We start from the raw sequence: 15278 nt of genomic DNA, 5'->3' as shown, positions 1-15278 counted from the left end.
CACAGTTAGTGTTGGGGTGTGTGTGAGACAATACGTTGGGAGACAGCAATGTTTCGATTCACCTCGGCCCGTCCTTCAGATTTCACTTCCTTCCACAAAGCACTGCTCCCAGCATTTCCTGTTTGGTCTGGAAGACCTTGGCACGCGTCCAGAGTACGTACGTATACACACACACGCGCGCACACGCAGAGCCCTGGTTAGGTGGTCAGGTAGACGGAAGCAAGACATCTGCTCCTCTCAGAGACACGTCCACGTCCCAATATTCCAAAGTGTCTTTTCTTCCTATGTCCTAGTTCCCATTTCCACGTTCTCAATCATTTGAGTCGATTTTGTAACGATAGGCTACATGTGTGATAGAACGAAAGCTAGATTTGGGCTCTCTAATGTTGTTCTTGTGTACAACAATATATTACAATCAGCAATTGTGACATACGGTTTGGTTTGTGTTATGATGCTAATGATGAGGGAGTGGAATTATATAGCTATTATACATTTCTATATAATTTCCAGATGCTCTGTTGTCATTCACTCTCGGTCCAACTATTAGCATTTGCAAAAAACATGTGTATCTCTTTTTCAAGCAAGATATTAGTAAAGGATACACAGCATTACGTTTATTGGTTGGCTCAAGAGAATGAAAAAAGGAAGAAGATGAGAGACAGAGACTTGCAGTGAGGAGGGCTGCGGGGGAAGGGGGGGGGGGGCGGGGGAGACTAGTGACAGCCACAGCTTGGAGAGGCTGAGGTCATGGCAGTCCAGAACACAGACCTGCCCTTGTCTGCTTTTTAAAGACTCCCTCAGCTCAGAGACAGAAAGAGAGAGAGAGAGAGAGAGAAAGGGATAGAGAGAGACGTCTCACCTCTGCTGAAATACACTGTAGTACAATTGTCTGGAGTACTGGCGTGTGCAGACTGTGTGTGAGTGTGAGCGTGTGTGTGTGTACTGTAAGTGTTTGAAGCAATGTAGCCTATTTTAGTGTCAACATTATTGCAACACTGCTCAAAAGCTGTCACTGTTGATAGTTTGTTTGACCAAAACAAGCTCAACCTCAGTCAAACAGTCTCTGTATAACTTATAAGTGGGTCATACAGTATGTCAATATACCAGCTGGTTAAGAAGGGCTTGCAAGCCCCAGTGTGAGAGTTGAGGCTTCCGTCTTGTGTTGTCTAACACTATAATAACCCTCAAGCACTCCCAACTATAGCAAATACACGCACACACACAGTCAACACCACTCCTAAATTTACACACACTTATAATCCGAGTTGTCAGACGCCTTTTCTGTGACACCTGTTTCGAGGAGTTAATCGTTGATTTGGGCTCACGGACACACACACACACACACACAGGTGAGAGCCACCTTACACCGCTGGATGCATTTTCAGTTCACTGGCATTAGAGACTGGTAGGCCATTGAGGATGCCAAGCAGGCAGTGCGGCTCAAATTGCCATCCGCTGGACAAAGGAAACGTCCGGTCTCTGAATAGAACATAGATTTGACCTTGTACTTCTAAAATTGCCCTACAATTTGTCTTACATGACATTTTCTCTTCTCTCCCTTCTTTTCTCTCCCCAGGCATCAGATCCCATCCCAGCCAAGAAGTCCAAACATGAAGACTTCCCATCGCTGCCTCTGTCCGCTGAGAAAGAGAAGCAACCCGATTGGTTAAGATCCCTCTCGGCTTCAGACAATACGGGGCTCAACTGCATCCAGCCCAGACAGAGACCCTCGGCTTTCAGGCCCTGGTCCCCTAACCTCTCGGCTGGGGACAAAGAGACGCCCACCCGCCCTCTGGCTGCACTGAGAGACAGGTGAGCTCAACATACTCACAACAACAAACAACAGCACACTACCCTGAAGAAACACACATGTCGACATAGTACACCAAGTCCATGCTTTAAACACACGTCAATCATCCAAGCCTCTAAAACAGGGGTATCAAACATTGTGAGGGTGTTCAATCCAGCCCGTGGGTGGTTAGAGTTAAAATACTTTAAAATGACTCAATATACTTTAAAATCACTACAACCAAATCGAAACTGTGTAGAAATGATTATGGACCAATATTCACACAGTTTCTTGACTGTCCAGCTCGCTAATAATCACCGCGCACAGTCAATGAACCTACATTCATACAGTTTATTTATTGACAGTCAGGGAACAAAAAATAAAATAAAACACATGGATAGAGAGACTATTTTTTTCCAAGTTTCAACGGCAAGGAAATATAACCAATTTTCAGTGTCCCTCCGGACTTGGGTGAAGACTGAATGCTCCCCCCGGGACAAAATGAGTTCAACAGCCCTGCTCTAAAACAATGAAAAAAAACCACTGTTTAAAAGCAGCAACAGTTTGGTTGCTTTGAGAGCACAACCACGGCAGCCATTTTGGATGGGAATTTTGTGCTCATTCCTATGTCACGGAGGTGCTCCCTCCCAGAATGCCTCACGATCAGGAGGGCCCACCGGCTTGTCTGGGTGGGCTGAGGTCAGGGGGTAGTGCTGACTGTACCGCCGCCTCCCACACGGCACCACTCACACACACTCAACCGTGTGCACCCACTCGGAGTGAATCACCACACACACATAAGCACATAATACACACATTACATTCACAATTTTTCACTTAGTAGGAGTGAATATCTAACAGACTATTACGTGTGGTTGTTGAACCCATTTTGGATTGTGACATAAAGTATCACGCATGCTCATTGTTATCTCATTGTCAAAGCATCCGCAACATTCTAAATTCTTTCCCAGTAGTCCAACCAAAAACACCTACAAACCAACCACCTCTGACATCCTCCTCTCTCTTTCTTTCTCTCCCTCTTAGCTTCTACAACTTCAAGACGACGGAGAGTGCCGTGGCCCCAAACGTTGCCCTCACACCCCTCCCCCCGGCAAAGGCGGGGCCGCTGTCCCCGTCCGTGCCCAGCACCTTCCACCCCAGCGCCAGGGAGGCCCCAGGAGACGGGGCCATCTCCAGGCCCCGGAAGAGGATGGTCACCGGGGAGCTCCCGCACCCAGGCCCTGAGCCCCTCTGCCCCCCATCAGCAGCAGCCAGCAAGCCCCCACAGGAGGACTCAGAGGTTGAGATTGAGGTGGAGAGCCGAGAGGAATGTGAGTATCCCAGAAACATGGCATGTGTAAGATTAAGTTTGTCAACAGCCGAAAACCTCTTTCTCTGACTCAAAACTTAACATTACTCTCTCTCTATCCCCTCCTTTCCCAGTCACTTCGTCCCTTTCCTCCCTCTCCTCCCCATCCTTCACCTCCTCCAGCTCGGCTAAGGACCTGAGCTCGCCTGGCGCACAGGGCCCAGTGTGTACATTGACGTCGGCTGTATTGACCCCAGCGGGTGGCCCTTTCACTGGGGTAGCAGCAGCAGCAGTGGCAGTGGTGTTGGCCCCTGATGTACCCGGGGCCGGGGGTCTTGAGTCGGAGCTGGAGACCCTGAGGCAGGCGCTGGACAGCGGGCTGGACTCCAAGGACTCTAAGGAGAAGTTCCTGCATGAGATCGTCAAGATGAGGGTGAAGCAGGAGGAAAAGCTTGGCTCAGCTCTGCAGGCCAAACGCAGCCTCCAACAGGTACAGAGACCCATCAATCAACTATCATATATCCCAATTCATGTACCCTGAGTATACTAAACATTAGGAAAGCCTTCCTAATATTGAATTGCACCACACACCCCACACCCCCTTTGACCCCCAGAGCAGCCTCAATTCGTCGGTGCATGGACTACAAGGTGTGGAAAGCATTCCACAGAGATGCTGGCCCGTGTTGACTCCAATGCTTCCCACAGTTGTTGGCTGGATGTCCTTTGGTTGGTGGACCATTGTTGATACACACGGGAAGCTGTTGAGCGTGGAAAACCTAGCAGCATTGCAGTTCTTGACACACTCAAACCTGTGCACCTGTCACCTCCATACCCCGTTCAAAGGCACTTAAATCTTTTGCCTTGCCCATTCACCCTCTGAATGTCACACATACACAATCCATGTCTGAATTGTTAAATTACTTAAAATTCCTCCTTTAACCTGTCTCCTCCCCTTCATCTACACTGTTTGAAGTGGATTTGACAAGTGAGATCTTAGCTTTCACCTGGATTCACCTGGCCAGTCTATGTCATGGAAAGAGCAGGTGTTCCTGATGTTTCGTACACTCAGTGTATATTTAATCAAATATCCATAAATATTTATAAAATATAAAATATATAGAATTGCAGAGACCGGTTGATGAACTATCTCTGTGTGATGGGGGCTAAGATCTGACAACTCCCAGGGCAAATGTCTAGGTTTTAGCCCTATTCTTATGCCAGTTTGTCTTAGTTTCCTCAAACTCTAAGTGCCAGACGGAGGGCAAAATGTTAAGAACTCAGATGACTGGCGGCTTACACCATGACTTGGCAAAAACATTTTAAACGGATGTTGCTGCAAAAGCAGTCGGAGCAGACTTCCATTTTTATTTTGGTATTGGAAAGAAACACTTTTTAAAACAAACGACAACTGTGTGTGTGTGAAGGTACACAACATGCATCCTCCGACATGGAACATTATTCAAAAGTTCCACTTAAGTGACCAACTAGGACATTTTGTAAATTGAGCAAGTAGAACGGGGGATTTTTTTTTCTGTCCTTTTAATCATACTTTTACGAAATAGCTAACAAAGCTTGACGACAGACATGCTGGTCCTGGCAGTTAGGTTCCCATGAGAAGGGTGTTTCTATATACACACACACATATACACACACAGAGAGAGAGAAATGTCTTAGTCTCTCAGTTTCAAAGAGGAAGGAAACCTCACATCTGTTCGCCCCCTCATCTCCTTAACCCTTCACTCAGAGGACCTCACCCATCCCTATAGTAAACACTGTGGGCTGTGGCGTATTGAAATAGGAATTCTAGGTACATGTACAGTATATGGAGGAAAGCTCTATTTGGTGACCTGCCTATGAATGTATCAGTAGCTAGCCTACACGTTCTTAACTTTGCATCCCTTGACTGAAACCACTTGACTTGTTCAACTACAGTTGAAGTCGGAAGTTTACATACACCTTAGCCAAATACATTTCAACTCAATTTTTTCACAATTTTGTTTAATCCAAGTAAAAACTCCCTGTCTTAGGTCAGTTAGGATCACCACTTTATTTTAAGAATGTGAAATGTCAGAATAATAGAGAATGATTTATTTCAGCTTTTATTTCCTACATCAGAACTTTACATTCACTCAATTAGTATTTGGTAGCATTGCCTTTAAATTGTTTAACTTGGGTCAACCGTAGCCTTCCACAAGCTTCCCACAATAAGTTGGGTGAATTTGGGCCCATTCCTCCTGACAGAGCTGGTGTAACTGAGTCAGGTTTGTAGGCCTCCTTGCTCGCACACGGTTTTTCAGTTCTTCCGAAAAAACAAACAGCACACTCCAGTAAGACTGGGGGGTGTCCTTGCACATTTGTAAACAACAGCTGGTGCACAAAATCTAAGGAAGTCTCTAGATTTTAATGCAGGGAAACTTAAATCAGTTCTACCAAATTTCCATCAACATGTTAAATGTGCAACCTGGGGGAAAAAAATTCAGGGCTTAGATTGAATCACACTACACCGGCTCCGATGCTCGTCTTATGTGGCAGGGCTTGCAAACTATTACAGACCACAAAGGGAAGCCCATCCGCGAGCTGCCTAGTGACACGAGCCTACCAGACGAGCTAAGAGCTATGCTCGCTTCGAGGCAAGCAACACTGAGGCATGCATGAGAGCATCAGCTGTTCAGGATGACTGTGTGATCACGCTCTCCATAGCCGATGTGAGTAAGACCTTTATACAGGTCAACATACACAAGCCTGCGGGGCCAGATGGATTACCAGGACGTGTGCTCCGGGCATGTGCTGACCAGCTGGCAGGTGTCTTCACTGACATTTTCAACATGTCCCTGATTGAGTCTGTAATACCAACATGTCACTGTGCCCAAGAACACTTAGGTAACCTGCGTAAATGACTACAGACCTGTATCACTCACGTCCGTAGCCATGAAGTGCATTGAAAGGTTGTTAATGGCTCATATCAACACCATTATCCCCGAAACCCTAGACCCACTCCAATTTGCATACCGCCCAAATAGATCCACAGATGATGCAATCTGTATTGCACTCCACACTGCCCTTTCCCACCGGGACAAAAGGAACACTTATGTGAGAATGCTATTCATTGACTACAGCTCAGCGTTCAACACCATAGTACCCTCAAAGCTCATCACTAAGCTAAGGATCCTGGGACTAAACACCTCGCTCTGCAACTGGATCCTGGACTTCCTGATGGGTCACCCCCAGGTGGTGAGGGTAGGTAGTAACACATCCGCCACGCTGATCCTCAACACTGGAGCTCCCCAGTCCCCTCCTGTACTCCCTGTTCACCCACGACTGCATGGCCAGGCACGACTCCAACACCATCATTAAGTTTGCAAACGACACAACAGTGGTAGGCCTGATCACCGACAATGACGAGACAGACCATAGGGAGGAGGTCAGAGACTTGCCCGGGTGGTGCCAGAATAACAACCTATCCCTCAAGTAACCAAGACAAAGGAGATGATTGTGGACTACAGGAAAAGGAGGACCGAGCACGCCCCCATTCTCATCAACAGGGCTGTAGTGGAGCAGGTTGAGAGCTTCAAGTTCCTTGGTGTCCACATCAACAACAAACTTAGAATGGTCCAAACACACCAAGACAGTCATGAAGAGGGCACGACAACACCTATTCCCCCTCAGGAAACTAAAAAGATTTGGCATGGGTCCTGAGATCCTCGAAAGGTTCTACAGCTGCAACATCGAGAGTATCCTGACTGGTTGTATCACTGCCTGGTACTGCAATTGCTCGGCATGGCAAGAGGTACCAGAGTGCCAAGTCTAGGACAAAAATGCTTCTCAACAGTTTTTACCCCAAGCCATAAGACTCTTGAACAGGTAATCAAATGGCTACCCGAACTATTTGCATTGAGTAGCTTGGATGAAAGGTGCCCAGCGTAAACAGCCTGCTCCTCAGTCCCAGTGGCTAATATATACATATTATTAATAATATTGGATAGAAAACACTCTGAAGTTTCTAAAACTGTTTGAATGATGTCTGTGAGTATAACATAACTCATATGGCAGGCAAAAACCTGAGGAGAAATCCAAACAGGAATTGGGAAATCTGAGGTTGGTCGATTTTCAACCCAGCCCCTATTGAATACACAGTGGGATATTGGTAATGTTGCACTTCCTAAGGCTTCCACTAGATGTCAACCGTCTTTAGAAACTTGCTTGATGATTCTACTGTGAAGTGGGACCGAATGAGAGAGGAATGAGTCAGTTCTGCCATGAGCTGACCATGCTCTGACCATGCACGTTCACATGAGAGGGAGCTCTGTTCCATCACACTTCTGAAGACAATGGAATTCTCCGGTTGGAACATTATTGAAGATTTATGTTAAAAACATTCTAAAGATTGATTCCATACATCGTTTGACATGTTTCTACGGACAGGAACGGAACCTTTTGACATTTCGTCTAAAACTAGGGAACGCGCTTCATGACTTTGGATTTGTTTACCAAACGTGCTAACAAAAGTAGCTCTTTGGACATTATTGAACTAAATCAAACATTTAATGTGGAACTGGGATACCTCAGTGTGCATTCTGATGAAGATCATCAAAGGTAAGGGAATATTTATAATGCTATTTCTGATTTCTGTTGACTACCCAATATGGCGGATATCATTTTGGCTGCTTTGTTGTCTGAAAGGTGTACTCAGATTATTGCATAGTTTGCTTTTTTCGTAAAGTTTTTTGAAATATGACACAGAGGTTGCATTAAGGAGAAGTGTATCTATATTTCAATGTCTAACAATTGTATTTTCATCGACATTTATAATGAGTATTTCTGTAAAATGATGTGGCTCTCATCACCGAACGTTTTTGGAACTAGTGAACGTAAAGCGCCAATGTATACTGAGGTTTTTTTATAGAAATATGCACTTTATCGAACAAAACATACATGTATTGTGTAACTTGTAGTCCTATGAGTGTCATCTGATGAAGATCATCAACGGTTAGTGATTAATTTGATCTCCATTTGTGCTTTGTGTGACTACTCTCTCTGGCTGGAAAAATGGCTGGATTTTTCTGTGACTTGGTGGTGACCTAACATAATAGTTTGGTGCTTTTGCTGTAAAGCCTATTTGAACTCGGACACTTTGGTGGGATTAACAATGAGATTACCGTTAAAATGGTATAAAATACATGTATGTTTGAGGATTTTTAATTATGATATTTCTGGTGTTTGAATTTGCGTCTGCACTTTCGCTGACTGTTGTCATATTGATCCCGGTGACGGGATTGCAGCCCGAAGAAGTTTTTACCCATATCTACATGTACACACTACCTAAATCAGCCTGACTAACCGGTGTCTGTATGTAGCCTCGCTACTGTATATAGCCTGTATTTTATTTAATTTTTTTCTTTACCTACCTATTGTTCACCTAATACCTTTTTTGCACTATTAGTTTGAGCCTGTAAGTAAGCATTTCACTGTATTATTCGGCGCACGTGACAAATGCGATTGTGACATACCCACGTGACAAATAGGATTGCGGTCAGGGCTTTGTGATGGCCACTCCAATACCTTGACTTTGTTGTCCGTAGGCCATTTTGCCACAACTTTGGAAGCATGCTTGGGGTCATTGTCCATTTGGAAGACCCATTTGAGACCAAGCTTTAACTTCCTGACTGATGTCTTGAGATCTTGCTTCAATATATGCACCTAATTTTCTTTCCTCATGACGCCATCTATTTTGTTAAGTGCACCCGTCCCTCCTACAGCAAAGCACCACAACATAATGCTGCCACCCCCGTGCTTCACGGTTGGGATGGTTTTCTTCGGCTTGCAAGCATTCAGCCTTTTTCCTCCAAACACAACGACGGTCATTATGGCCAAACTGTTTTATTTTTGTTTCATCAGACCAAAGGATATTTCTCCAGAAATACAATCTTTGTCCCATGTGCAGTTGCAAAATGTAGTCTGGCTTTTTTATGGCGGTTTTGGAGCAGTGGCTTCTTCCTTGCTGAGCTGCCTTTCAGGTTACGTCGATTATATGACTCATTTTACTGTGGATATAGATACTTTTGTACCTGTTTCCTCCAGCATCTTCACACGGTCCTTTGCTGTTGTTCTGGGATTGCTTTGCACTTTTCGCACCAAAGTACGTTAATCTCTAGGAGACAGAACGTGTCTCCTTCCTGAGCGGTATGACGGCTGCGTGGTCCTATGGTGTTTATACTTGCGTGCTCTTGTTTGTACAGATGAACGTGGTACCTTCAGGCATTTGGAAATTGCTCCCAAGGATGAACTAGACTTGTGGAGGTCTACAATGTCTTTTTTGTCAAGCAAAGAGGCACAGAGTTTGAAGGTAGTCCTTGAAATACATCCACAGGTAAACCTCCAATTGATTCAAACGACGTCAATCAGAAGCTTCTAAAGCCATGACATAATTTTCTGGACTTTTCCAAGCAGATTAAAGGCACAGTCAACTTAGTGTATGTAAACTTCTGACCCACTGGAATTGTGATACAGTGAATTATAAGTGAAATAATCTGTCTGTAAACAATTGTTGGAAAAATGGACTTGTGTCATGCACAAAGTAGATATCTTAATTAACCGACATGCCAAAACTATAGTTTGTTAACAAGAAATGTGTGGAATGGTTGAAAAACATGTTTTAATGACCTAAGTGTATGTAAACTTCCGACTTCAACTGTATGTATTATAACACAGTACATTGTGCAGTAGAACGTTTTCAACAGATTTAATGTTACAGTAAACTTGCATTGTTAGTTTGGATGAACTTTCATAACTTTTATAAAATAATTTAACGCCATCTCTTTATCTGTTTACCAGGAGTTCACTATGAGATTCAGAGGATTCAAAGTTCAACAGGGATTCCTCAGGCGCAATCTCAACAGTTAGCTTGTTGTCTGGTTTAGCGTCCCTGACTACATTTAATGCCAACTCTTCCTCTGTAGGCTAATGCTAATTTGCTGTTGCTAACCTGTACACGCTATTGGTAACTCAGTAATGCTACTGCTAGTTAGCTCATCCTAATGTTTACGTCAACTTTGTCCCATAGGAGTTGGAGTTCCTGCGGGTGGCTAAGAAAGAGAAGCTCAGAGAGGCCACGGAGGCCAAGCGGAACCTGAGGAAGGAGATTGAGCGCTTGCGTGCTGAGAGCGAGAAGAAGATGAAGGAGGCTAATGAGTCACGCATGCGCCTGAAGAGGGAGCTGGAGCAGGCCCGGCAGCTCCGAGTGTGTGACAAGGGTTGCGAGGCGGGCCGCCTGCGCGCCAAGTACTCGGCACAGGTGAGGACACACACACCATAGGCTACTCAAACTCAGATAGAGAAGAGGCCATAGTCAAAGTGTCTGTAGTCCGATTACATAAACACTCTGAAGCTGAGGCTATCCCTGAAAGTAATTGCAGCATTTCTGTCTAACACCAAGGTTAAGCGCTCAAAGTCAACTAGCTAAGAAAAAAAACTTTCCTTCTGCGTGGTCGAAAACATATGGGTGTAACCCAAAGAGCACAGACACAAGATAAGTGCTAGCCTAAAGAGGAAACAGGAAGAGACGTGTAGTTCCTTTTAAGCATCATGGGAAATGTAGATTAGACAAAACAAAAGAGAAGTACACTGGCCTTGAGTCCTAGTTTCTCTAAAAAGAGCAATTAGCTTTCTAGCCCTGTCTTAAAAGCCTTTACTTGAGTGAATGTTTACAGTGTTTGTGGTATTTGGAGAGACAGCTAAGTTGGGTCTGTGTCGCCAGTTCACTGTTGTGTGTCTGGGTCGGGAAGTGGAGAGGCTTAGAGGTTTGCAATGGCGGGGGGAAGGATGTGGCTATGACGTCTTGCTGTCACACTGGCTGTGTGTGTGTGTGATTTAAGTTTTAAGAGTTAAAGAGATGATATTAGGCAGTAAACAAAAAAAGGCATACAATGCTGAAAGTAGACACACTAAGCAGGTGTATTGTCTGGTTCCTAAGCTCAACCCTTCATGGTGTTTTTGTTGTTGTTCCAGATCGAGGACTTGCAAATGAAGCTCCAGCATGCCGAGGCAGACCGCGAGCAGCTCCGGGCAGACCTAATGCTGGAACGGGAGGCCAGGGAGCACCTGGAGAGAGTGGTTAAGGAGCTGCAGCAGCAGCTGTGGCCCAAGGAGCAGGACAAGACAACCAAGGATACCCCCGCCAACAACTAGCCCCTTCCACCATCAACCCCCTTCCAATCCCTCACCATCAGCACCCCAAAACAAAAATACGCCCACCCCACCCAACCCAACCAGAGAGACTGAGTTAACAGAGACAAAATAGAGAAAAGCAGATATATCGAACCTCTATATGTGCACGTATCCATCCTCACAAAAAATGTATGAGTGCTTGGGTGCATCCTTGGAGCAAGAAACAAAGCAAGTCAAACTCTGTATGTGTTACAAGGACAAGCACTGAAACGCACCTCTCCTCCAAAAACTGAAAATTGAATCTGAAGAAGAAAACAATATAGCACAAAATATGGTTGTGCCTGTATTTTCTCTGAGACAAAAACTGGTGAACATTTTGGATACAGACTTTTCTATGATGAAAAAAAAACATGATAATAATACAAGATATTAGACTGGCCTGTATAGAAACAAAATGGAGGGCTTTCAAAATGGCAGACGAGCCGAGCAGGAGGACTGGACTCTGCACACGTGCCCCAGCAGGACTTCTACTCCATTTCCCATGAAGAAGTTAAATAATTTTATGACTTTATAAGCTATTTAAGAGTGCACAGTGATATAAAAAAAAATATTTTAAAAAAATCTTTGATTCTTTGTTCTATCGGAGCTTAAAAAAAGATTTACAAAATATATTAACAGACAACAAGCAAGGCAAACTACCGCCAGTACCACCATGGTTCGTCGGTGTGTAGAGCAGGCCATTGCGATCCACCGAGGAAAAGTTTGATCTTTTTTTTTCGTACTATTCCAGAAATACATAACGTTTACTATGGGAGAGGTGAGGAGGATTGCATTGGACTAGATATTTTATATCTTTGGAACTTGTAAAGAACTTATAAAGATAAACTTTGTGATCAATTTGGATCTGGGTGCAATCTGAAGCCCAGACCTCTGTCAGTTTCCCTGGGACTGTTGGTTAAAACTAGCTTGCCTGTGTTTCCTCCTTTTCATTTGATTACAGAGAGTTGACATGCCTTGCTCAAATTAAGATAAAAAAATTAAACATTTGAATATTATGATTTTAGGGCTGGAAGTGGAGCCTTTAGCCAGAACCACAAAATGTTATTTTTAATTAAATTATGTTATGTAAATATAGATATGTTTTTTTTATGTTACAATTATAAATCGCACTTTGTCATAACAAAATACTGTTATAATGCATTATACTCCCACTATTGTCTTCAATCTTCCATTGGAGAGGACATATCCATGACAAGAACAATATAAATCCAAGTGAGCATTTTGTTAATTATATGCAACTCATTTAAATGCAATGTATTCATGTGTTTAAGACAAAATATTGTAAATAAAATGAGAGAGAAAAGGGGTGTACACGCTTGCTTGCTGATACAGTTTGGGCTGTTGAAAAATGTCATTTCAATCATTTTTTGGCACTAATTATACCCTTTTGGCTGTTTAATCAATTGACACTCCTCAAAATAGAAAGATAGTGGGATGTAAGATTGCAAAACACAGAATGTCTTTGAGTGCCCATCTCTCCTACATTTTTGGTATTTATTAATACGCCAATGATTCATCGAAGTTCCAAGATGTTAAACAAAGCTGTTTGACCAGTCATGGAAAAGCAGTGGTTGTTAGAGTCCGAAGACACATTGCTCACGTGTTTACCTGGGAGAAATTCATGATTAATTAAAAAATACATTTAATAATGCTCCAAATACACAGTGGGTACAATGCAATCCGAATGTACGTTGTGTTTATGACATTTTCCTTTGGTTGTTGATGTTCTTGATGTTTTTAACGTGGGATATTTTTATTGCTCGTCTGTTTTTCCAATCGAAAACTCATATTTTCTTTCATATGCATGACATTTGAGAAGGTTTACCATACATATAGTCATTATTGGGCATTGATACTGTACATGTAAGGGTTTTATTGTGTTATGCAATATACAGCAAACATGTATTTTTTAAAGAAAAAAAACCCTCCTTTTTAAAGGAAACTTAACTTTGTTTATTACATAGATCAGAAGAAGAACTACTTCACAAGTACACCCCAAAACACAACACAAGTTCAAACGCAATGCTGGACAACCTCAAGTGCCTGAAAGTGGGCAGATGGTTTCCAGATCAGGAACACTGGCGATGAAGTAATTGTAGCTGGCCCATAGGGACATGCTCAGAGTCAACTCCACCACGGGATGTCATTCCCGTCACAGTGCAGATGTCAAGCCTGTCACACAGTGCAGACACTGTCAATGGAGGGGATACTTTCTTTTTGCACTCTCGAGGGGAGTATCTAGAACATTCTCCCTCCTCTCAGCACTATCCCTCTCGACAGGCCTGACTTGACTACCTTGCTCAAGTCACAAGATGAAGCTATTGCAGTTTACGGTAGTAATTACATTTACTCTACATTACCAACAATAAAACAATTTAATTACTTTTAACTGCTAAAAAAACAATAATATCTGTAATTCATTCAGAAATGCTCTTTCAGAGATATGCATGTCAAAAACAATTATAGGTATCAACATACCATAGCTATGCGGTATTATAAGGTTAATCTTGGTTGTAGATAAGGATGTCATACCAGTTTTACATGATCTGGTCTGCCTATCCAAAGGTGGACATCTATGACTAGTGAAGAGGGCATTATGTTGAAGCCTTAACCAACGTTAGAAAGGGCAATGTTATTGAGAGACTAACACTGAGTTTGTGACTTTGACAGACCTTAAATTGGCACATTTTATAGTTGTTTTTACACTCAAACAAATTGATATTTGTAGTTTCCTTTTCATGGTTTTCTACAAAAAGGGGAGAAAATGACGACATTGGCGCTTCGCTCCCAAGTAAAAGAAAAAAACGCTTAAATTATTTATCATTTTCTAAACAAGAACCATTTTCCTAAATGGACGACAATAAAGCAGCAATAACAGTAAATATTCATAGACAAAACTAGCCAGTGTGAAGATTAAAAAAGAAGAATTTACAAATGTAAATAATTTTTCATTTACAATATTGTATTATATATGTACAAGGTTTATCCTTATTCAAAAAGAAATCTTTTCTGACACAATAGCTGTCTTGTTTTTTTGAGTTTGTGTTTTAACCGAGAACATGTTTTTAAAAAATCATTATTGCAGTGCGTTAGAGAATATACCCTACATAAATATGTTTTTATCCCATTGTTTGGATATTTTTTTTTTACTGTAGAGTCTTTATATTGAATGACTTTTTTCACCAGTTCATATATATTTTTAACAATATATTCAATATCAAATAGTGTCCCCATGGTAAAAATGAGTCACACAGGAACTACCGTCACCTCGTAGATTTTTTTCCCATCCTTGTATCTTTTTAGCCCTACGCTGCTGCTAATACTATATCAACTTTACAATTCTAGAAATATTTTTATGTAAGAGGTAAATGTGTGCTTTCTCGTTTATTAATCACGCATATAGTATGAAAAAAAGCTTGGCTTATTTATCTATTCCTTCCTTTCCCATGTTTTAGCGCGCCTTTTCCACCTCCCCCCATCGACACCCTCTCCCTCTCTCATGACACGGACTATATTGTAAAGTAAAGGACTTTATGAGATTATGTTTGAAAATAGCTATGCTTATATACCACAGTGACTGAATGTACAGTGTATAGATGCATTACCAGAAATAAAGTTGTTTGTCCAGATTATATGACCCACTGTTCTTTCTTATAACTGGTTGTTTCTTGCTTGTGACCATCAGTTTGACTGATTTGAATTCATCCCCCTACCTTGGGCGTCACAGTTTTTATACATGACAATGACTTAGAATATGTTGCAATAGCTATGCTGTTTACAGTATATATTGTTAACGCTCTTATGAGCATGCATACCCCATTTGATATTGTGGCAGAGGTACGAAGACATGTAAATGTTGCTTCGTCATTGATTACTGTATCTTAGGTCATGAATTTAAGATTGAATACATCAAATTCAAACTTTGGAAGACATTTGCTTTTAAGTCGATGTTTCAGA

The 15278-nt window shown here is 42.5% G+C and overlaps 1 protein-coding gene across 1 annotated transcript in view; it reads left to right on the top strand.

Moving 5' to 3' along the window:
* Nucleotides 1–14951, top strand: part of skia (v-ski avian sarcoma viral oncogene homolog a) — an 80646-nt gene extending 65695 nt beyond the window's left edge. The window contains exons 2-6 of the mRNA XM_064955903.1: nt 1577–1812; nt 2834–3120; nt 3233–3588; nt 10159–10389; nt 11103–14951. Of these exons, the coding sequence (XP_064811975.1) occupies nt 1577–1812; nt 2834–3120; nt 3233–3588; nt 10159–10389; nt 11103–11282 (1290 nt within the window). The 3' untranslated portion in view covers nt 11283–14951. The remainder of the gene's footprint in view (nt 1–1576; nt 1813–2833; nt 3121–3232; nt 3589–10158; nt 10390–11102) is intronic.
* Nucleotides 14952–15278: the final 327 nt, after the last annotated feature.

The sequence above is a fragment of the Oncorhynchus masou genome, chromosome 33, assembly GCF_036934945.1.
Source record: "Oncorhynchus masou masou isolate Uvic2021 chromosome 33, UVic_Omas_1.1, whole genome shotgun sequence".
Taxonomy (NCBI): domain Eukaryota; kingdom Metazoa; phylum Chordata; class Actinopteri; order Salmoniformes; family Salmonidae; genus Oncorhynchus; species Oncorhynchus masou.
The sequence above is the reverse complement of the archived record's forward strand: the minus strand, read 5'-3'. Positions and strand labels throughout refer to the sequence as shown.